Source organism: Pyxicephalus adspersus, chromosome 10 (assembly GCF_032062135.1).
Source record: "Pyxicephalus adspersus chromosome 10, UCB_Pads_2.0, whole genome shotgun sequence".
Lineage (NCBI taxonomy): Eukaryota > Metazoa > Chordata > Amphibia > Anura > Pyxicephalidae > Pyxicephalus > Pyxicephalus adspersus.
The window spans coordinates 49322589-49345449 of NC_092867.1; the positions used below are offsets into that span (position 1 = coordinate 49322589).

Below are 22861 nucleotides of genomic sequence, written 5' to 3' on the forward strand. Positions count from 1 at the left end.
CCCATGAGATGTCAAGTATCTGGGCTATCTTTTTTGCAGATATTCGCCGGTTCTTCAATCAGCTCATGGACAGCATCGCATCGGTTGCTTGGTCAGTTGAGGTTGGGGAGTGCCCACTGTGGGGATCATCTTCAACGGTGAAATGCCCAGTATTGAAACAAGATATCCAGGTTTTTACAGTGCTGTACGAAGGATACTTCTCCTCCAGTGTTTGTGACATCTCAGTGTGATCGTCCTTTGCTGACTTTGCCTGGAGAAACAAAAATTTCATGAAGGCCCTTAACTTCAAGGACATGAAACTTGCTTGTGCCTCTACCATCACAGCTTCTCACTCAAAGAAAAAACAGTTTTAAGAATCGCAAAGACGTGATATTTTCACAGTTACATACTCATTTTTCTTTTTCATCCGGAAGGTAGCAAAGCCAGGAACTTCTCAGCACCTCCTTGTATATAATATGGACAATCATTCGTGTCCCCACTGTCTTGTGGGACACACACCTCTCAGTCTACTATTGGACACTAATGGGGTCTGAAGCACTGTTTCCTGGCCAGCCTCAAAAGCTGTTTCTGTTTGACTTAGTGAGCGCAGCATAGCCACAAAAGCCAAAGATGGACTGATACAACATCACTAATTTTATACAACTAATATTGTGCACTTCAATGTACCCCCTGAATTACCCCTTTTCCTCTACTACTAATACTCTTCCCCCTCTCACTTTTTTCTTGGCTATTCACTTAACCTACTCCATCTTTCATCTTCCATTTCCCTTTTTTACCCACCCTCCTACCTTTTAAAATAAAAATAGAGTAAAGAATAAGAGGATATTTCAAATTGTAAGTCAGATGACTAGGTTGTAGTTCAAGCTGGATTGTGTACTTGGTGATTTAATTCTTTTGGGGGAACCGGAGTACATGTGGTAATAGGATAGACAGTAACAGCCCCATGACTCTTCCTTTTGGTCTTGTGGGTTCTTTGCATCTCCAGTGCATCAATATTTGTTTATATTACACTCTCTCCTTCACCCAGAGATTTCATGTCTCCAGAACAATTAGATTTAAAATATAATTTCAGGGATTCGTGGCTGGTGCAAGAAAACAAAACATAGTTCTTCTTTTGACAAAATAGATCTATCCACATTTTCCACATTTATTTTATTTATTTATTTTACTTTTTTATTGTTTTTATTATTTATTGTCACATTCTGATTGCCATATTTAAGTTATCTAGGTTTTATTCCAAATTCCTTGTAAGTCTGTGGCAACATGTCCTTCTTTTCTCCTTCTGTCCCATCCTTTTTTTGCTTCTTTAGTACTAAACAAAGTGTTCCCAATTCTTACCAGGCTTGAAAAGTTAAAAGTGTTTTAAGCCATGTTCTTTGGGACAATATATACAATAATACTTTAGTGAGAGAAGCAATCTGTGAAGCGTCATATGCAAAAGTCATATCTTTACATATAACATATGAATATATCTTAAAGCTTATACAAGAGGGTTATAAAACATGGAGCTAGGGGGTGGGGAAGCAAAGGCATGTCTCTTTGGTATTCTGTTATGGTGTTGGTCCACCAAACATTCCATTTTGTGTCACATAAGGCAACTCAGATGGTCTTTGGGAAAGGAAGGTAGGATAGGATCCAGAAACTGTGGGTTGTTCCAGAACTTCAGCACTGTTTTGTAGAATAAATACCTGGGAAAAAATAACATAAAATATTAGATACGTAACAAATGTATTGAGCAGAAAATTGGACATTAGAAGGTTCAGCACATAGCCAACTCCATAACTACATATAAAATATTGCCACATATAAAATAGCTGTGACGATACATACCTATATCATAGGACATCAAATATGTAGCAAAATAAAGTGTGTCAACACGTTTTAGAAACAACATTCAAATCTTCAGAATAAAAGATAAAATGCAATATAGACTAGATATATAATTGAAATATGATTGCTATGTATGTATGCTATGTTCAACTGTTTGGTAACACAAAAACCTAATCAGCCAAACAAATAGAAGGAACTAATTGCAATGCATGAACACATTCTCAAGATAATCTGCTGCTCAAACCATTCATCAAAATGGGGGAAAACTGTGAACATGGCAATGTTGTTGATGCCAATCCGACTGGTATGGCTTCAAAAACTGCCAATCTGGTGGGACTTATACACATACACAACCATCTTACAGAGAATAGTCCTGAAAAAAGGGACATATCAAGTGGGTGGCAGTTCTCTGGGTTTTAATGTAGCAATAGATATGCAGCAGTAACTCAAATAATCATTCATTACAATTAGGGTATGTAAAGAAACATATCAAACCAGATGGGCTACAGCAGTATGTAATCATATTGAGTGTCACTCCAGTTAGCTAAGAACAGACAACCAAGGCTACATAGTTTGGATCGGCTTATCCAGCAAACCTGGAATGAAATTCTTAAAAATCATTTACTGTTTGTTAGCAAAATTTTTTAAATTTTGGACCAGGTTCATTTCAGGTTTGCTGGATCACCCAGCTTCACTGGCGAAAGTGTATTCTTTAAAGCCTTGGAGAGCTTTAATAAATCAGGCCTATGAGTGAGCAAAGGTGAACCTCTACTCTAACCCAACAAGGCATTTCAGGGCAGTAAAAATGGCTACTATTAGGGCCGTTTAATCAGCTTTTATTTATTTGTGGAAGTTAGAGATCTCCAGCCCACCTAAAAATATATATGCATATATAGATCTTCTATGGATTTTTAGCTTTATAAAATGCCAAATAAACTTCAGTTCAGAGTTGTGAAAATATTTTATTAGGATGCTTATTGAACAGCATATATAAAATCCATACAGGCACCCAAATCTATCATACATTATGTGATTCACTCATTTATCAAAGACCTATCCCAGGCTTTCTCTTTGTTCAAATACAACATGTCCAACATCTCAAAGGTGTGATATATATCCTACTGCTCATTGTGGATTTTTGTACATTTCACTGTGTGTTACCATAACTTTGTAGTGTGAACAAGCCCTAAAATGCTTGTCAAGTGCTTTAAACAAGCCCCATATCATACTTTACACCAGGATACTGTAGTTTTGTGTTAACCTCCCTAGTGGTCTAACTCCCTTAAAATTTCCATGCAAAAAGCGGAAACATTTTTTGCATGGAAATGTATTTTCCATTGTAGGCTGTAGTTCTTAGGCATAACTCACTGATATTTAATAAATTTTATACATTTAATATTAAAATTTAAATAACAAAATACAAAAATCTGTTACAAAAAAAATAAAAATATATAGTAGCATATAAAAAAATAAAAATGTAACTGTATAGTAGCATATATAATATGTATATAATATAATTATATATATATACATATATTATATGAATATTTCTTTGTATTGGACTCAGTACAGCTATTTTGTATTGAATCCAATACAAAAATATTTGAATTTCCGGCTGATCCTCCCGCCCTCACCCATGCATGTACCGACGTCACCGGGAAACCCCGTAGATCTCATCTCTGCACTTCGCAGCTAGAGATCAGAGGAGGGGGATGTGTCCCCTGGACCAACGGGGACCAGCAGGACACCAGGGGACAGTGACAGAACAAGGTAAGTGTTTTTTTTTTTAGTTAAAAGTGACCCCCCGTATTTAAGTAATATTCACCCCCAGGTCACACTCGGGATTACCGCTAGGGGGTAAACTCTGCCAGTATGATGAAATATGACTAGCTCTTACCTGATTAGGTACTGTTGCATTGTTGTAATTCAGAGCCTGAGTGGCAAACACAGAAATGCTAACAGACAAAGAGAACTGCAGCAGATATGTAAGAATGAAAAATCCACGGAGAACATGACCTGCAATCTGTAAAAGCAAAATAACATGTTAAAGAGTCTATCCAGAACTGATGTTACTGTCATAGGCCAAAAGTGCTTGAACACTATAGTGCAGCCTATTTCCCCTCATCTTTGGATTTAGTGGCTAGGCAGGTAACTTGAGTTGGCCATATGCTACCTGAAATATGAAGAACAATGGATACCAGTTTATATTTTTTAGCATTTTATAGCATTCCCATTATTGTAGAAACCATGGGCCTGATTAATTAAACCTCTCCAAGACTGGAGAAGATATACTATCATGGGAGTACCTAGGTGATCCAACAAACTTGAATGAATCTGTTCCAGAACTGAACACATTTACCAGATAATGATTTTAAAAATTGATTTCAGGTGTGCTGGATCACCCAGGTTTCTTCATTATAGTCTGACTTCCCAAGTCATCAGTTCCCATTTGTCTAGGAAGGACTAAAAGACAAAGGAAGTAGGTGAAAAGATATTGTAAAACCTCATTTTGTTATCAGAAAACTAAAATGCATTAGCAAGAATTAGTTTGATTAGGAGCCACAGGTAAGCACATCTCTCAAATTATTCAGAAAAGTTCAGTTCTAGCCCCCCTCACTTGACCCCTAAAACTACTTGGGTCACCAAGTATATGGGGGGGGGGCACATTGTTTAGAGCTGAGTTGCTCAACAAAGGTTCCTACAGAGGCTGCTAGGGGGTCTTTGAGCAATGAGCCAATTGTGCCTCTCAGGTCAGTTTAACTGACATCAATGATCATATGGGCTATCTGAATTGGCTATCAATGTAAGGGACATTCTTCCTACTGACCACCATGCTGATGTACTGTGGGTTTTGTATATAGTGTTTTTATTCACAGGTGCTTCCTAATACCTAAAAGTTTTTACTAGGTTTCCCCAGGTTAAAGAAGTTGAGAAAGGCTGGTCTAGCACCTAGTAAAATTTTGGTGCCTGACTAACTGCACTTTTGCACTAATATCCTGTGTATCTCACATGCCCAAAGTATACAAGCCCCTTCAGTTTTACACTAATGTGTGTAGACTTGAATACAAGATGTGTTCTTCCAGTATATGTATATTAGGAAAAAAAGATAAAATGATGGAGGAATAGATAAAGGGAGAGGGATAGATACTTACAAGTAAATGTTTACATGTTTCATAGGAACCATAGCAGTAATAATAGACAAAGTAATCCACTATGTTCAGTATCAGTCCGACAACAGAAAAAATGGATACTACAATTCCCAAGCCAAGGGAACCTTTTATCTGTAGAGAAAAAATCCATTTTACTGAAAATCTCATCCTTGTTTCATTGACTTATAACTATGTCAAACATTTTAGAATATTACTAGAAGTAAACAGGCAGTACATATGGTAATTGAAAATGTTTCTCAGTTTTTTATTGGTCTTTGACATGCTACTCCATGGATTTGATATCTAGGATCAAATCACCAACATTATGTTTATCAGGCAGTATGTAACCTGACATTAGAGAACTCCTCCTAGAAGTTTCTACCTTGATTTGGTAGCAACACCAATACATACAACTGCTTAATTATATTAATGAAAAAAGATCTTCCTTGAATAGATTAGGATCTTGGAAACAAGGCATTGCAATGAACAGGAGTGTTGTCAACCTAGAAAACAGTAAAGTATGATGTCTTACATACTTAACATTGGTTAATCATTGTCTAATACTTTGTTCCCTATTGAAAACCAAGACATTTTGGCTAATTTGGGTTTTCCAGATAGATCTTGTTCTTCTAGGCTAAGGCAGGTGGTATCTGAAGAATACTATCAATTACTGTCCTCCAAAACTCAGATTTTGACTACAGATGGACATAGGTGTTAGGGCGATTTTATGCCGAGCCAGACCAGCTATCCCTCTCTCGTGGTTTCTATTTCACAGCACTGGTAGAGCGTAGCGACATAACTCAATTTGTAGGTAAAGCATTCTCAAAGCTTTATTATCACAATTTATATAGACAGACAGCAGGGTGGAAGGCACTTGGTAGTTAGTCAATATAAAAGAAATACAGTTAACAACTTTGCTGAGCACGGAATGTCTCAAGGTAAGGAGTCTCAAGGTTAGGTGGAAGCAAATGTTGGTTTACTGATAAGGAGGATATAACTAGTTTCAACACAACTCAATTATTTACAAAATATTACAAAAACACAAAAGTAATTAACAAAATTCCACTTCTTACATTTCCTTACAATGGGTGCCTTGGTATATTTTTTGACAGCAGCACTCTAAACACTAACAGATTAGCACTAGGGATAACACTTGAGGGCCAGAATGGCGTGTCAACCAAAGGCACTTTACACATAATATTTGTAAGGGTCTGCAGTAAATGTAGGGAAATATCTACCTACAGTGTGGGTGCAGGTCCCTTTGATCTGGGTCTCTGGGTTTATGTACATGCCACACAAGCAAAAATTCCACTCCCCCTCTTCCTGAGGTCCTCAAAGAAAGAACTCCTGAGAAGACGGATGTAGCTGGGCAAGTAAATGATTTTCACTGGTCATTGGAACTGTCATTGAACTACTTACTGTCCATTGGTATAGTTCCATCTAATGGGCATTCTATGTGATCACATGTTAATCTAGTTGGTCAACAGGAACATTGCTGTGAATGGTCTATGTGCAGTCTTCATCAACTGAATCTGCAGCTGTGATTGTTCTCTGACATTCTAAACCTTTTTTGCTTTTGTTTCTTTCTTCACCCCCCTTTAGTAAATTGCAAGCTATGGCTAATGCCTGTTTAATTGTTTGGCTGATTACCTATTAAGATAAGGAGAGGATGAAGAGAAAAGTGGCTCTTTAAGGCAGTATTATTATAAAATTCATGAAAATCTTTTATTTATATTCAATAAAAGAAAAGAAATGTATTCCCATACACACATATAAGGTTTTAGTACCAACCCCAGTTAAGTGAGGATCAATATAGGTAATTTTCCTTATAATGGTTTTCCCCGACACATTTCGCCCTTGTGGGCTTCCTCAAGGGATTGAAATCCTACAATTTGTGGAGGCACATATGAATTAATAAATTATTATGTAGAATTAATAATTAATACAATAATATTAACATCATCATATCAGAAATCATAACCTAGTTGGTATATTGACCAGGTAGCGATGTAAATTAAAAGGAGAGAAGTATCAGTATCAGTAATTGAGCTTGTACCTGAATGCCAGAATCGTACAAAAAAGAGGAGGGGTAGTGGTCTGAATACAATCTGGTGGTAAGCAATTTCAGAATTAGGATTAAAGGTATATAGATAAAAATATATAAATTGGATATTTATAATGTACATTAAAATATTGTTATTAAATGATCTGTTGCACTTACTTGGACTATGACTTAATAGAGTAATGTGGATTAATTGTTAGGAGCGTTGATAATGTAGCATACACAATTAGACTAGGTGACCTATGAATGATATAATAGATAATCTAAAATTAAATAAGAAGGTAGTACGGTACATGAATAGCTAAAATAACTGCACTAAAATAAATGTCATCAAAGCATTTTATGATCAATATTATACTATCCATAGTAACCACAGCATTCAATGCTGGTACAATTCACCATAATATGAAAGATTACCTTTACACAAATAATCCAATAATTCTGACTTTTTATACCCTGCCAAAAATACATAAAGATCCTTTGAACTCCATGGGTCGCCCAACCATTGCGGGTGTAGGAGCCATCTCCTCTAACGCAAGTGAGTTGGTTGACTCATACCTAAGACCCATAGTCTTTAAATTACTGTCCTTTCTTAAGGACAATATCGATCTACTCAAACTGACACTGCAACTTAAAATTCCTCCCATTTCCTTCCTAGTTACCATCGATGAGGAATGCCTTTACAATAGCATACCACACGAAAAGGGAATACTTATCAATAACAAATTTCTTCAAGACCACTTCCCCACTAACGATCACTTTAATGCATTCATTTCAACTTTACTAAATTACATACTCACGAGAAACATATTTACATTTATTGAGGAATACTATTTGCAGATCCAGAGAGTCGCCATGGGCACAAAATGTGCACTAAAGTATGCAAACTTCTATTTAGGTGAGTGGGAACAACAACTCTTTTCTAATCCCCCATATGACAAATACCTTCCCTATATCAATCCAAGGCAAAGGTATATAGATGATATCTTCCCTATTCGGTCAGGCTCTGAAAATCTGTTGAATTAATTCTTCAACAACCTACAAATAAGTACATTTAATTTGAAATTCACCATGTCATCTAGTAAAACCAAGATACCCTTTTTGGATACCTACCTTTATATCTCTGAGGAACAAACTGTGAGAACTACCCTCTATAGAAAAGGCACAGCAGGCAATACAATCCTGCATTATCATAGCGCTTACCCTGAGCCTCTCAATAGAAGTATACCCATTAGTCAATATATTAGACTAAGACAAAACTGCACTACTGAAGCAGATTTTAAATTAGGGGCCAAAGGCTTACATACCCGCTTATTGACTAGAAGGTATAGTAGAAACCTCCTTAAAAAGCATACCATATTACTAAGCACAAAAATTGAGTATCACTATTAAATAAGAACAAACATGTCATCCCAGACACTCTAGTCAGGTTGACAATGACCAACACAAAGAAATTCTGAATATTTTAAAGAAACACTGGCACATTTTGAGAACTGATCCCAATGTGTCTAATTTTCTCCAACTGTTCCCCTACATTTATAAAAACAGCTTCTTCAAAAGAGAAACTAGTTAGAAGTCATTATACTTCCTCACCCAGGTGGATCTCTATACTTAAAGCAAATATAGCACCAGGCCTAAATGATGTACTCTCTTTTAAACCTTTTCTATAAAAAAAGAAAAATTACACTAATTAACTTCAAAACCTAGAACATAAAACTTGAGGATTATGTATGATTAGTAAAAATGCTCTCTGTATTCAGCGAAGTATTATTAGGAAATCATTACATTCACAAATCAATGAATCTCACTTTTAAGTTTTAGATTTACCCCGCCTTAGGACGGGGTATGGGGGCACCCATAGGGTGCTGGATAGGGGTGGAGCAATCGTTTACACCTTGTCCGCATTTGTCCTCTGCTCCCCCCCCAACCCCCCCCCCTTTTTTTTAATTTACATCACTACCTGGTCAATATACTAAGTAAGTTATGACTTCTGATATGATGATGTTTATTATTTATATTATATGAATTGTTAATTCTACATATTAATTAATTAATTCATATGTGCCTCCACAAATTATAGGATCTCAATTCCCCTGAGGAAACCCACGAGGGCGAAACGCGTTGGGGGAGACCATTAACAGGAAAATTACCTATATTGACCCTTACTTAACTGGGGTTGGTGTACATTATAACCAACCCAATGTAATGTATCTGGATTCATAATGTCAGAGTACTAAAACCTTTTTATGTGTGTATGTTAACCACCTGGGCGGTTAGCCCGAACCTGGTTCGGGGTAAGAAAACTTGCTTCTATCAGTTACCCCGAACCAGGTTCGGGGTAGCTAAAAATAAAAACACGTGTTACAGTGCAATCCGATTGTCATACAACATTGTATGACAATCGGATTACAACTGAGAAAAAATACTTACCTTGTCCCCGCAGCTCCTCCGGAGAGGTCTTCTCTATTCAGTCTTCACCCGGTGTGTGCAGCGACGATCTCCCGGGTTTCCCAGTGACATCGCTGCAAGCATCGGTGCGGGCGGGAAATTCAAAACACTTTGTATTGAACTCATCACTTAGTATTGAACTCACAAAAAAGCTGTATTGAGCCCAATACAAAGAAATCTTTATATAATATATATATAATTGTATTATATATATATTTTATAAGCTACTGTATAGTTATATTACATTATACACTATTTTTTGTTTTTTTATAATGTTTTATAAAAAAATTTTTTAAAGTTTATTATTAAATTTATTACATTTTGGACATATTTCGGTGAGTCATGCCTAGAAATTATAGCCTACAATCTACAATAAATTTCCATGCAAAGAATGTACCTCTTTTTGCATGGAAGTACGGAAAGAATTAGAACACCCGGTGTTCGTGTACGCGACCCTCGATGATTACTGATGATGTCAGTGCATACGCCCGTCGACGGGGGTCGTAGCGGGAAATTCAAATATTTTGTATTGGATTCAATACAAAGTCCTGTATCCAATCCAATACAAAATAATACAAAATATATTTATGTGTTTTTTTCTATAGGTATGTGATGTTGGACTCTGTTTTAAAATTTACCACACTAGGGAGGTGTTTTAGAAAAATATATTACTATACAGTATACCGAATTATTGCATTTTCAGTATTGTTTATTTATTTATGCATTCTTGTTTAAGCTGATTTTTGTGTTTTTTATTTGATTTTATTATTAAAGGTAAGTTTTTTTTTTTTTTAACATGATTGTGTGTTTCAAACTTTATTATATTCAGGATATCTACTAGACCCTTGTTTGGACATATTCCTGTAAGTTACAGGTCTACAATTAAAAAAAAAAAAAATTTAATAAAAAACCGCTACCGTGTACCGCTTTTGATACAGAAATCCAGACATCTGTGAAACTCCCAGGTGGTTAATACATTTCTTTTCATTTTATTGAATATAAATAAAAGATTTTATTCAATTTTAAAATAATATTGCCTTAGATAGCCACTTTTCTCTTCATCCTCTCCTTATCCTAAAACGTTTAGGCTCAGCAACACTACCTAAGTAGTCATGAACCCTATCCCTTAGAAACTGATCACATACCAAACGATTACCTATTAACTTGGAAGTCAATATGAGGGTTAAACTAATGTTGAGCTGACATCAGAACAGGAGTAAAGAATGTTTTTTTCAATTGTTGCCACACCTACAACCCATAAGTGTGATGACTTTTTAACATGTAATAGGACTAATGTGTGGATAAAATTTACAGCACTGATTAACTTACGAGACATATGTAAGAGCTGGACACAGCTGACACTGCCAAAGACCCAGTAATGATGTTCTGTAAAATATAAACACAATACACCTTAACTATAGAAACAAATAGTGGAGCTGTCATGTCAGGTTTTGTCATGTCAGTAGGATGGATATCAGTGTTCATAACAAACCTCCTAAAGATAAAACATAAAGTCCTAACTGTCAATCATTATCAGCATAGGGCATTTAAATATGCAAACCTTTCTCCCTAAAATTAATGGCTGCAAAGGGCATATTAGTCCCCCACACCAATTGGACAATAGAACAATATTCATGCCAATGAGAAAAGTTATACTGATTAGAATACCTTCATTTCTCTTTCTATGTGTGTATATTTATATCGCAAAATATTTTACTTACAAAAATAGCTCCCCAGAATGGGATTCCGCTGAGTATTGCAGTATAGTACGAAGTGAAAATTTGGGCAATACCCATGGCAATGTGTAAGATACCCACGATGATCAGTGTAATCTGAAAACAAAAACAAGGAAGTTTTGAACATACTGACCACATCTACATCATTTACAGATTTAATTTACAACATGGTGACACTGGATAATACATACTTTTGCATTCAGTTGAATGGGACAATAAACAGAGGTTGGAATTTCACCCTCTCTCTACTCCTAGGGTGACCTACCAATCCTATGGCCAACCCACCCATGCCCGAATAGGACTGATCAGACACTGATCTTAGTGTATGCAGGCCACTTCTACGTATCCCCACATTTTGGAAGATGATAGAAAGTCATCAAAATTAACAGAAAATATTATGGTAAAGATCCACAAAAAGATTTGCTAAATCCATGTAATGTAAATAGTTGACTAAGGGTTGATCACACTGAGTCAAACCTTGTAACTCTTTCCCTTTAAACTGTGATATCTAGCATACTGGCCCTGATTTATTAAAAGTCTCCAAGGCTGGAGAGAATACACTTTGATCAGTGAAGCTGAGTGATCCAGCAAACCTGGAATGGATCTGGTCCAGGATTCAAAAATTTGCTACCAAATAGCAAATGATTTTAAGGAATCTATTCCAGGTTTTCTGGATCACCCAGCTTCACTGATCAAAGTGTACTCCAGCCTTGGAGAGCTTTAGTAAATCACGGCCACTATGTTTTTATATTAGGGCAACATCTCATAGGAAAAGGTGGTATATTCTTAATAAATATATCACCCTTTATACCCTGGGCTACAAATGCCATCCACACCTCTCAGGGCCCACCGCCTACTCTTCCTGCTCTTACTTCTGCCGCATGACCACTGCCCAGTACCCAGCTCTAGATGCCAGACTAGACTCAAGCTCAACAGGGTCTTCTTTCTCCGGTGATTCCACCAAGCCCGTTCCCTTTCATGTGCTTTCACTCAATAGCAGGCCCTCAGACAGAGCTGGGTATAGTGCATCTTTAATGACACCCCGAAGTGTGTAGTGCAAGTGTGTAATCTGAAATTTGTGATTGAATGTAGAAGGCCACGTCTTCTGCTTCATCCATCAGTACCACGTTTTATCGGACTTAATTTCTGTGTATATTACCCAGGGACTGGGAAGTGGGACAGCAGTCCCTCTGTATATGTTGGGGGGATGAGATGGGAGACACTGGTATGTTTAACGGGAACCGAGAGTCCTGGATGACCACAATGAGCAGACGTCCTAAGGATTTTGAGAAAATACTGCAGAATGATGTTCTACATGACAGTTATACCCAGCTCTAGATGACAGTTAACAATGCCATCCACACTTCTCAGGGCCCACCGCCTCCTTCTCCTGCTTTAACTGATGCTGCCGCCTGCCCAGTATCTAACTCTAGATGCCAGTTACTAATGCCGTCCTAACTTCCTCTCAGGGCCCACCGCCTCCCTTTTCTGCTGTTACTGATGCTGCCGCCTGCCCAGTACCCTACTCTAGATGCCAGTTACTAATGCCGTGCACGCTTTGTCTCAGAGCCCACCACCTCTTCCTCCTGCTGTTACTTCTGCCTCCTGCCCAGTACCTAGCTGTAGCAGCCAGATAACAACGCTGTCCATGCCGCATTTTACAATGTTACAGCTAGCAGATAGGAAAAGGCAGTACCCTACACAGCAAAGTCTCCAGTAACTACAGCTTCTACACTGTCCATATAGGTGATGGCCTCAACCACTAATGCCGCCCTTGATCCGTCTCAGGGCCCACCGTCCCCTCCTCCCAATACCCAGCTCTAGATGCCAGTTAACAATGCCATCCACACTTCTCATGCCACACTAATGCCTACCACCTCCTCCTCCTGCTGTAACTGATGCTGCCGCCTGCCCAGTACCCAACTCTATATGCCAGATACTAATGCCGTCCTCTCTTCATCTCAGAGCCCACTGCCTCATCCTCCTGCTGTTACTGCTGCTGTCTGCCCAGTAACCAAATATGGATGCAAGTTACTAATGTCGTCCACACTTCGTGTCAGGGCCCACCGCCTTCTACTCAAACTGTTACTGCTGCTGCCTGCCTATTACCCTGCTCTAGATACCAGTTACTAATGCCGTCTACATTTTGTCCCAGAGCCCACCACCTCTTCCTTGTGCTGTTACTGCGGCCACCTGCCCAGTACCCAGCTGTAGATGCTAGTTAATAATACTGTCAATGACGCATTTTACAAAGTTACAGCTAGCATATAGGAAAAGGCAGTCCCCTACAAAGCAATGTCTCCAGTAGCTACAGCTTCTACACTGTCCATATAGGTGATGGCCTCAACCACTAATGTCGTCCTTGCTCCGTTTCAGGGCCTACCGCCTCCTCCTCCCAGTACCTATTTCTAGATGCCAGTTAACAATGCCACCCACACTTCTCAGAGCCCACCGCCTACTCTTCCTGCTCTTACTGCTGCCGCATGACCACAGCCCAGTACCCAGCTCTAGATGCCAGACTAGACTCAAGCTCAACAGGGTCTTCTTTCCCGGCTGATTCCACCAAGCCCGTTCCCTTTCATGTGCTTTCACTCGATAGCAGGCCCTGAGACGCAGTGTGGAAGGCATTAGTAACTGGCATCTAGAGCTGGGTGTAGTGCATCTTTAATGACACCTATTAAAGATGCACTACACCCGAAGTGTGTAATGCAAGTGTGTAATCTGAAATTTGTGATTGAATGTAGAAGGCCACATCTTCTGCTTCATCCATCGGTACCACGCTTTATCGGACCTATATTCTGTGTATGTTACCCAGGAACTGGGAAGTGGGACAGCAGTCCCTCTGTATATGTCGGGGGGATGAGATGGGAGACACTGGTATGTTTAACGGGAACCAAGAGTCCTGGATGACCACATTGAGCAGACGTCCGGAGACTTCTCTACAACAAGTATGTGGCCGTCCTGGGAGACTCTATTCAAAGATCCGTCAACAAGGATCTTGTGAAAATACTGCAGAATGATGGGTTTCGGACTGAAAAGCAGCTGAAAGGGAAGGGTGAAACGTTATTTGCAAATGACACGTTGGGGGATCTCTGAGTGAAATGCACAATAGCATAATTTACCACCAAGTGCGTCATTACAGAACTGACCACCACCTTGTACGGTTCCATTTCCTGACCCGTGTCTCTTCGGAGTACATAGAGAGCATCCTGTCCAACTTCAAACATGGACCTCAGCCCGACGTTGTCATCATTAACTTGTGTATATAGGATGTTATCAGGAATCATGAGCAATCACTGCAAATTGTACAAAACCATCCTGGACCACCTGTTTATTCAGCTCACCGAGGTGCTGAGCCCCAAATGTCTGGTGATATGCAACATGTCCATATCTGTTGTATTCAAAGCTGGTGAAGTACTAGAGTACTCAATTCCTAATGTGCGCTGGGACATCATAGAAGGGATTTTCTACAGCGCCACACTGGTAGATTTGCACCAACTTGATGTGATTGACATGCACTTCCACTTACGCTTCGAGCTGCGCTCCAGGGTTAAAGATGCCACCCACTCGAATCAGACTAAGTAATCAACTAAGTAATAATAATAATAGTAGGGTTGATACATGCAGTTGGACAAACAGGTTTAGGGGGAAAAAATTATAATGAATATCTAGATGAGAGACGCTGTGTTTGTTAGCATCTAAGTAAGTTATTTTGTCACATTGGCTGCTGGTATATCCACTGACATTACGGGAGGTTCAACAGTTGTGAAATTAGAACTTTGAGATGCCAATTTTTTTTTTTTTTTTGCTACGTGGTAAAGATTCTTGGTAAAAGATTTATCTATAAAACAACTAATAGATATTATGAAACGGTTTCAACATACTAAATGGTATCCTTGTAAATAACAAGAAGGAATGTTGGCATTATTGGATGTACATTTGTTACCACTCCGCTCGCAGATCATCTGTCTAGCAGCCTGTAGCATCCTAAGCTTCCCTTTAGCTGTGCAAAGATGTACCTTTTTTAGCATCCCCCGCACTTTCTCTGAGGCTGTGCTCAGCTAAAGGGTATTTTAGGAAATGTGAGCAGCCAATGAACAGAGAAGTTCCTGGTTCCAACCTTGTCCTGCTATTGGCTTCTAGCTGTATTTATACTTCCAGATTCCAGGCTCTACTTGCTGGATCCTCAGTTCACTTCTTGACTCTGTGCCAGCTAGTCGTTTGTTTGGACTCTCTCTGTTTGACCTCAGCTTGTTACCTGACCATGCTTTGTCTGTGCCTGTCCTGACCTCGACCTGTTACCCGACATTGCCTTGCCTGCTGTCTGTCCTGACCTTGTGTGCTGTCTGTCCTGACCTCAGTCTGTTTCCTGACCTTACCTTGCCTGCCGCCTGCCCTAACCTTGGCCTGTTACCTGTCCTTGGCCCTGTCTGCTGCCTGTTTTGTCCATATGTTTGCCTGGACTGTACCTTCTGCCGTCATCTGAGTACCTGACATGGTCTATTCCTACCCTGGAGGCCTCTGTCCCACTCGTTCCTAGTGGGGAGAGCCTGGGGGCTGCGACCTGCTGTTCTCCCCACAGCAAAGCAGTCTGGTGGCCATTAGGGTCACCAAGCCAATCATCCCTTGTGGAGTGGTCTGGTGAAGACTGGGAAACTTTTAGACTCCACTCCCCAAGTAACCCCACAACACCTGCCAGGGGGCGCAGCCCTAACAGCTTTGATGCTTTCAAATTAGAAATTGGGTAATAAAAGTGAGATTTATGAGATTCCAAGTGAGCTTTGTTTGTTTGGGTTAATATAAGAATGTTGGGTTAATGTTTATGTGCTATGTATCAAATAGGAAGAAAATTGGAATATATGAGATTTAAATAAATATACAGTGTTGTAGAAATTTTGTGTAACAAGAAGAATAATATGTATTGGATTATGTAAATGTAAAAATGTGATTTGCTTTATGTATGTATTTATAATAAAACAAACAAAAAAACAGGAATAGCCAGCAGAGTGGACTTGTGAATTGTGTCACCAAAGGAAATATTAAAATATTACAAAATAAATTAAATAAAACAAAATATTACAAAAGCATGTGGAAGCGATGTGGAAGTACATAATAGACATATAAGTAAAGTGGAAAGGATTTTTCCTTAAAGGGGTTGTAAATTTGCCTGGCAGATCATCCAAATATTTTTGGCTACCAACAATTCTGTTTGAACTAGAATTAAAGAAAACAGTTAGACCTTTTAAGAGCACATACTTGCCAGTCACAGGTATACCTTGGTTCCCCACACTTACCCCCAATGCTTTTGGTTTACCCTTCAGAAATGCTTGATGGAACTCAGCTGACTGGAGAGTCTGAGGGATGACTGTAGTTACTGGATTGTTCCACTGTTGAGGAGCAGGGTGATTCCACTGTTGTGTAGTAGGAGCATTCCACATCTGAGGGTTAGGAGAAAGATTATTCCCAGGGGCACCTGAAGGAACATTCCATTGGGTAGGTGGGGGAGCAGCAGGATTGGGTTGTGCAAAATTATATTGTGGTTTGTTGCCAAATTGGGAAGACATTTTGCAGTCTCACTAGTAAAAAAAAAAAACAGTAGTTTGTTAGTTTGTTTCACCCCAAAGAAAAGCCCCAATGGATAATCAAAGAGGAGTGGACTCCTATTGGCCCAGCCTTTGATTACATATCGTGTATCTATGGGAGGAGGAGAAGAAGAGGAGGGAGGGAAAGCCAGGCTTTTGAAGGGCAACCAGAGTTAAATTTAAGAACACAAAATTTTATTGTTCCAACAACACAATTTAAAGGATTAAGAGCTGTGTCTCTATAAATGAATCCTAGGCTAACATATACCACTAGTTTCGCGAAAATAGCAATATAGTTTAGTATCATACTAGGTTAGTGATGGCGGTAAGGTGTCTTACCCGACGCCTTTCATCCCAACCAGGCTTCCTCAGGGATAAGGGGAGATCTAAAATTTTTACCAATATACAGTATTACCAATCCATAAATATGCATTGACTGAACATTAACTGATGTTTACAATGAATCAATAAAGGAAAAAAAAAGAAACCAAACAAGACATACTTAGTATTATTGCTGGGGCTATTTACCACATTAGGAGCCTTATGATACCGAATTGCTACTTGTAAGTGATTTGATAGTGAGACCGATATCAATTTTTTTTAATAAAAAGAAAAAGAAACAAATAAACAATTTTGTATGGTTTAAAACATTTCTAAGTGTATTATAAATGTGACTGGTCTCTAAGCAACATGTACCAAGAACATGGTATTTAGGTCACCTTCCAGCTTTCTTTTGTGTTGAGAGTCCTGGCAATTAATGGAAAACAGGGTATTGTGAAAAAAAATATAAATGTTTGGTATGCTATACTAATAAATCAATTGCTTTTATCTAGACTTTAGTAAAACTATATATATATATATATATATATATATATATATATATATATATATATATATTGTGACAGAGTGTCCCTAGAAAGGGTAGAAAAGGTCAGAAAAGTGTTAAAAAGGCTCCAGGGGATAGAGAGTAGTTAGATTTGAATAGGTTTTTAGAAAGAAACCTGAGACTTTAGGGTGCTGGAGCCAGCCAAGGGAGTGAAAAGGTGGGCCCCTTGGCCCAACCCGATCCTGACTGGATTAATATGCACTTGCACTCAGGTGCAAGAGGGAAGGGGTGCTCAGCGAGAGGCTGAGAAGGTGTGCTCAGCAAGAGCCTGAGAAGGTGTGTTCAGCCGGAGGCTGACAGAGGAAGTACTCATCCAGAGGGACTCCAGGTTGACAGAGAGCCAGAGAGGGATGCCAGGCTGAGAGAGAGCCTGTGGGTGGACCAGTACTGATATAGGGTGTTAGTAAGAGAGGGCACCTCTCAAGTGAAGTAGCCATATGCCCTGCAGGGTACTGTTTATTGTTTTGTTGGGAAGTGCTGGGGAGTGTGCTGTAACACTTACCAAATCGAATAAAAAACTGCTGCTATTTTGGACTTTTGGAGTCTGCTGCCTCTAATCTGCCCTGTAAGCATCCCGTTACCAGTGATTCCCCTGTACTATTCCACATTTGGTGGAGGATGCGGGCAGATTACCCAGCAAAGATTGTAGCAGCGTTTTAAAGGGCCGATGTGCCAAAGATTTTGTGTCAGCATGGAGGATGTCCTGAAGCTGCTGAGGGTTGCTAATGCTGCGCGTCAACAGGGCATGGAAATGAAGAAGCAAGCAAATGCACACATAGTGCGAATGCAGCAAGAGACTAACCGTATGTTGGTGGCACAATTGGTGGAAGTCTGTCACGCTGCAACAGAGAATCAGAAAATGCACTTGTGAGTTGTGCAGCAACTGGCCGCACAGAATTTGGAGGGATTGTCAGTTCCCCAGGGGAGAGGAAGTGCCATAAGGGACAGCAACTTTTTTCCACAGATAACGCCGCAGCGGTGGGTCCTGCAGAAATTGTCGTCGCCCCAGGCAGCGGGGGAAAAGTTTGCAAGCAGGGAAGAGAAAGCTACCACTCCAGCAAAGTCTGTAGCCAGAAAGGGGAAATGGGCCAAGCAGCAAGAGAGTGAAAACGAGGATGATGATGAAGATGATAATAAGTCCAAAGAAGAGAAAATTGCCAATTCTGTTTCAGATGCAGCTTGTGAGAAACCCAAAGGTGTAAGGAATCCAAAGGTGATGTCCCAATTACAGTGGTCTCGGGTGAAGAGGTGCATGCTGAAATAAGTGTCCCTTTCTCAGGTGCAGTAAAGGCTATAGAAAGTAGTGTTGTGTAATGAAGATTTAGGTTGAAGAAAGTGTCCCTGTAGTGACTGACAAGGATACTTTTGTGTTACCTGAGATGGAAGCTGTTGAATGTGTTCCTGTGTTGACTGGGGAAAACTTTCATTTCATTGAAGTCCAAGCTAAAAGATGGGATCCTGTTTCAGCTGACATAAAAGAACAGCCTGAAGGGCAGGACGGAGAAGCTGAGCCAATGGTGACTGAAGAAGGAGTTGTTGAATCTGATGATGAAGAGAATGAAGGGACAAAAGAGAAAGAGGAAAAAGTTGGCACCAGACATCCAAGAGAAGATGGAAGAGTCCAAAGAAGCCAATGAAAGTATCTCTGTTTCCAAAAAAGGTGCAGGAAGAGTTTAGTAAATTAAGCGAAGTAAAGATTGGAAAAGCTGTCCGTTTCCAAAAAGGTGCGGGAAAAGTTTAATAAATTAAGTGAAGTAAAGAGGGAAGAAACCGTCACTGTTGTGCCTGATGAACAGGATACTCAGAAGCATGTTGTGGAAGGAATTGCTACACCAGTGGAAGGGAAGGCTGAAAACGTGCGTGGAAACAGAAGCCTCCAAAACAAATATACTTGTCCCAGAAGCTCAAAACTTGATCATCACATGCAGAGGCACATAAGAACTCGTTCTGGGGACAAGCTATATGAATGCTATGTTTGTCATGTTCGGTTCACACAGGGTGGTACCAGGAAAATGCACATACTGCTAAAGCCAAGTGACAAGAGTGTAGCTACTGCCTCAGAAGCTGTTGTTGGGGCTAATGATGAGGTCATTCACAGTATAACTGGAGTGGTTAATAAGACCAAGAGAACAATGTATGACAGTGAGGAGATGACCCAATCTGTTGTAAATGGAAGCATCAACACTGTGCTTGGGAGCCGTGCGGTGCGCAAAATGAGCAGCGGTGTTGATACTGCTCTTACAAAGTCTGAAACTCTTTGTGAACAATACCTACCACCAACTGATGAGGAACTTTGGAAAAAGAAGGAAGTACTGCTGGAGCTGAAGGATGATGTTTAGGAGTACAGTGAGGATCTGAAAGAAACGAATGTAAGGAAAAGACACTTTGCTGAAGTCGCCTAAAGAGGGCAGAGACAAATTGGTTCAGAGCACCGGGTCTCCAAAAAGAACATTTTCTTTTTGTTGTTTGTTTGTTAGTTATGTGTGTTTGCCTAGAAAAGCAAAAACAGACAGGTCTTCAAAGATCTGCAAAGGAGACAGAAAGGATAAAGCAAGAAAATGCAGAGGAATGCATAGGCCTTATCCTGAGGTTTAATTCTATGGAAAAATATGCCACAAGGTCGAACGGGGGGAGATATATGTGACAGAGTGTCACTAGAAAGGGTACAAAAGGTCAGGAAAGTGTTAAAAAGGCTCCAGTATATATATATATATATATATATATATATATATATATATATATATCATCCTCTAGACATCAAGACATATCAAACATTCTTATATAGTTGTTTAAGGAAAATCATGGTTTTATTCCCTGAATATTCCCTGAAGCAAAAAGGTTTAGTTTTCTGGGTATTGTACCCCTTGAGAATGCTCAGGTGCCCTTACTTCTATAATGGGAAACATTTAATGGGTACATTTACATTCTGTCAAAATAACAGCAGGATGTGAACACAAACTGTTAGGAGGTCTCAAAGACCCCTTTGCCAGTTTTTGCAATGGGTCAGTTCCTCCTCGAATAATCAACCAAAAGGAATGAGCCAAAGGGTCAGATTTGGTTAATCCATGACTTTTAAGAAGAATTAATAGATACATGTCTGTTTTGTTTGTATGGTTGAACATCAGTTAACAATGAGTTAAGTCACCACTGTTTACACAAAGCACAACCTTTGAGCTAACATTATTAAATGCCTTGGTTTTCATGGAAAAAAATGTGTTCTTTCTCATTCTTCCTAAGGATGAGAAGAGAAATATTTTCAAAAATAAGGCTAATTTTCACTATTGCGCTAGTTTAATTTGTCGACTGTAAAATTTTGTGTCAATGCTCCTAAACATGATGTTTTTAACCATGAGGGATACAATTCAGGTCTTTTATTCATTTAGTAGTTTAATTGAAATATATATATATATATATATATATATATCCAAACTCATATATATAAATATATATATATATATATATACATACGTATTTATATATATATATGAGGGGGTGCTGAGATGTTCCTGGCTTTGCTCCCTTCCAGATGAAATAGAAAAATGAGTGTGGGGGCATATGACAGCCTAATATTTTAGTATGTAACTGTGGAAATATCAGGTCTTTGCGATTCTTAAAACTGTTTTTTTTTTAGTGAGAAGCTGTGATGGCAGAGGCACAAGCAAGTTTCACGTCATTGGAGTTACGGGTCGTCATGAAGTTTTTGTTTCTCCAGGGAAAGTCAGCAAAGGACATTCACACTGAGATATCACAAACACTGGGGGAGAAGTGTCCTTCCTACAGCCCTGTCAAAACCTGGATATCTCGTTTTCAAGACTGGGCATTTCACCTAGTTTAGACTTGAGTGTAGATTAATGAAAAATAAAATGATTGTAGCAGTAGGCTGCAACATAACAAAATCAAATAAAGTGAAGGGGTCTGAACACTTTCTGAAGCAACTTTATATAAATATATTGTCATTAATATATATATATATATATATAGTGTCTGGCTACTGTGAAACTGATTTTAGTCTACTGTTGTGCTACAGACAAATATATTATGTTTTGTGGATTTTCTCACTCAATAGGGTATCAAGGAACACTGGTGAAGTAGCTAATACACCTTATACACAAATATTTACAAATTAAAAGTAAATAAAAATAAATATATGTATATATTATTATTATTATTATTATTAATAATATTAATACCAATATTAATAATGATAAATAACTGAACATTACAAATCCATTTACCATGTACAACAAAATGACTATTAGCATCAATATAATACACCTAACCATAGACTTTTTGGCTATATAACATAGTACCCTACCTGTGAAGTGCTCGATGCTGAATGGGTCATAGGTACATTGCCTCCACATCCTATTTGTACTATTTGCACAGTTTTACAACCTTCTCAGGTTACATCGTTAAGTTGTTTTACAACACATAATAATGACGTGAAGGAAAAAAAAGTAAAAAGTAACGCCTAAAACGTAATACTTACTGATTGCTTTTAAATGAGAGGACACTTCTATAACAAAATAAAACAATAATATTATTATTTTTTAACCATCTTCACCAGAACCTCAGGGATTATTGTTGTATTAGTAGCAAAGTTTGTAGAAATAGGAGTTTGAATTGTACATCCAATGATAATAATATAAATATTATGATGATAATGCTTATTTATGAGTAGTTGGGCAGGGTATATGTGATTGAATTTTGCACTTTCAACTTGTCCTGATAAAAAAAATCAGATTTTTAGTGAATCTTTTCCAAAGCAATACCAACAGAATGATTTTCCAATCCTCTATTGGCCATTGATAAATCTGACATACTGGGAAATCTGACATACACTAACATACTGGGAAATAATACCCATGACCCAGTTCCCCCCCTACAATATCTCACCATCTCTCACCTATTGTTCTTTCTCTGGCTAAATTATTTGTACCTTTTAACCCTTTAATTTCCTTCTTGCTGGCCATACACAGGTTACTTGATGCACAACCAGGTAAATTAATAATATTTCTCAGATAACAGTTATTTACCGGGTTACCATGGAATCTGCACCTATTGACTAGCTCCATTATTTTCCTTAACAGTTTTTTTCTCCAACAACTTGCTTATCAATATGAGAAACATCTCCTAATGTTTTACACTATTGGTGTACAGTAGACAAA

At 38.7% G+C, this 22861-nt stretch overlaps 1 protein-coding gene across 1 annotated transcript; it reads right to left on the bottom strand.

The window, feature by feature from the left end:
* Positions 1–1139: 1139 nt before the first annotated feature.
* LOC140339397 (membrane-spanning 4-domains subfamily A member 12-like) lies at positions 1140–22083 on the bottom strand. Its single transcript, XM_072424097.1, has 7 exons — positions 22009–22083; positions 16520–16801; positions 11211–11321; positions 10819–10875; positions 4983–5111; positions 3728–3853; positions 1140–1688 (listed from the first exon to the last, which is right to left on the bottom strand). The coding sequence occupies exons 2-7, from the start codon at positions 16787–16789 to the stop codon at positions 1551–1553; spliced, it is 831 nt and encodes a 276-aa protein (XP_072280198.1). The 5' UTR covers positions 16790–16801; positions 22009–22083; the 3' UTR covers positions 1140–1550.
* Between the last annotated feature and the right edge of the window lie 778 nt (positions 22084–22861).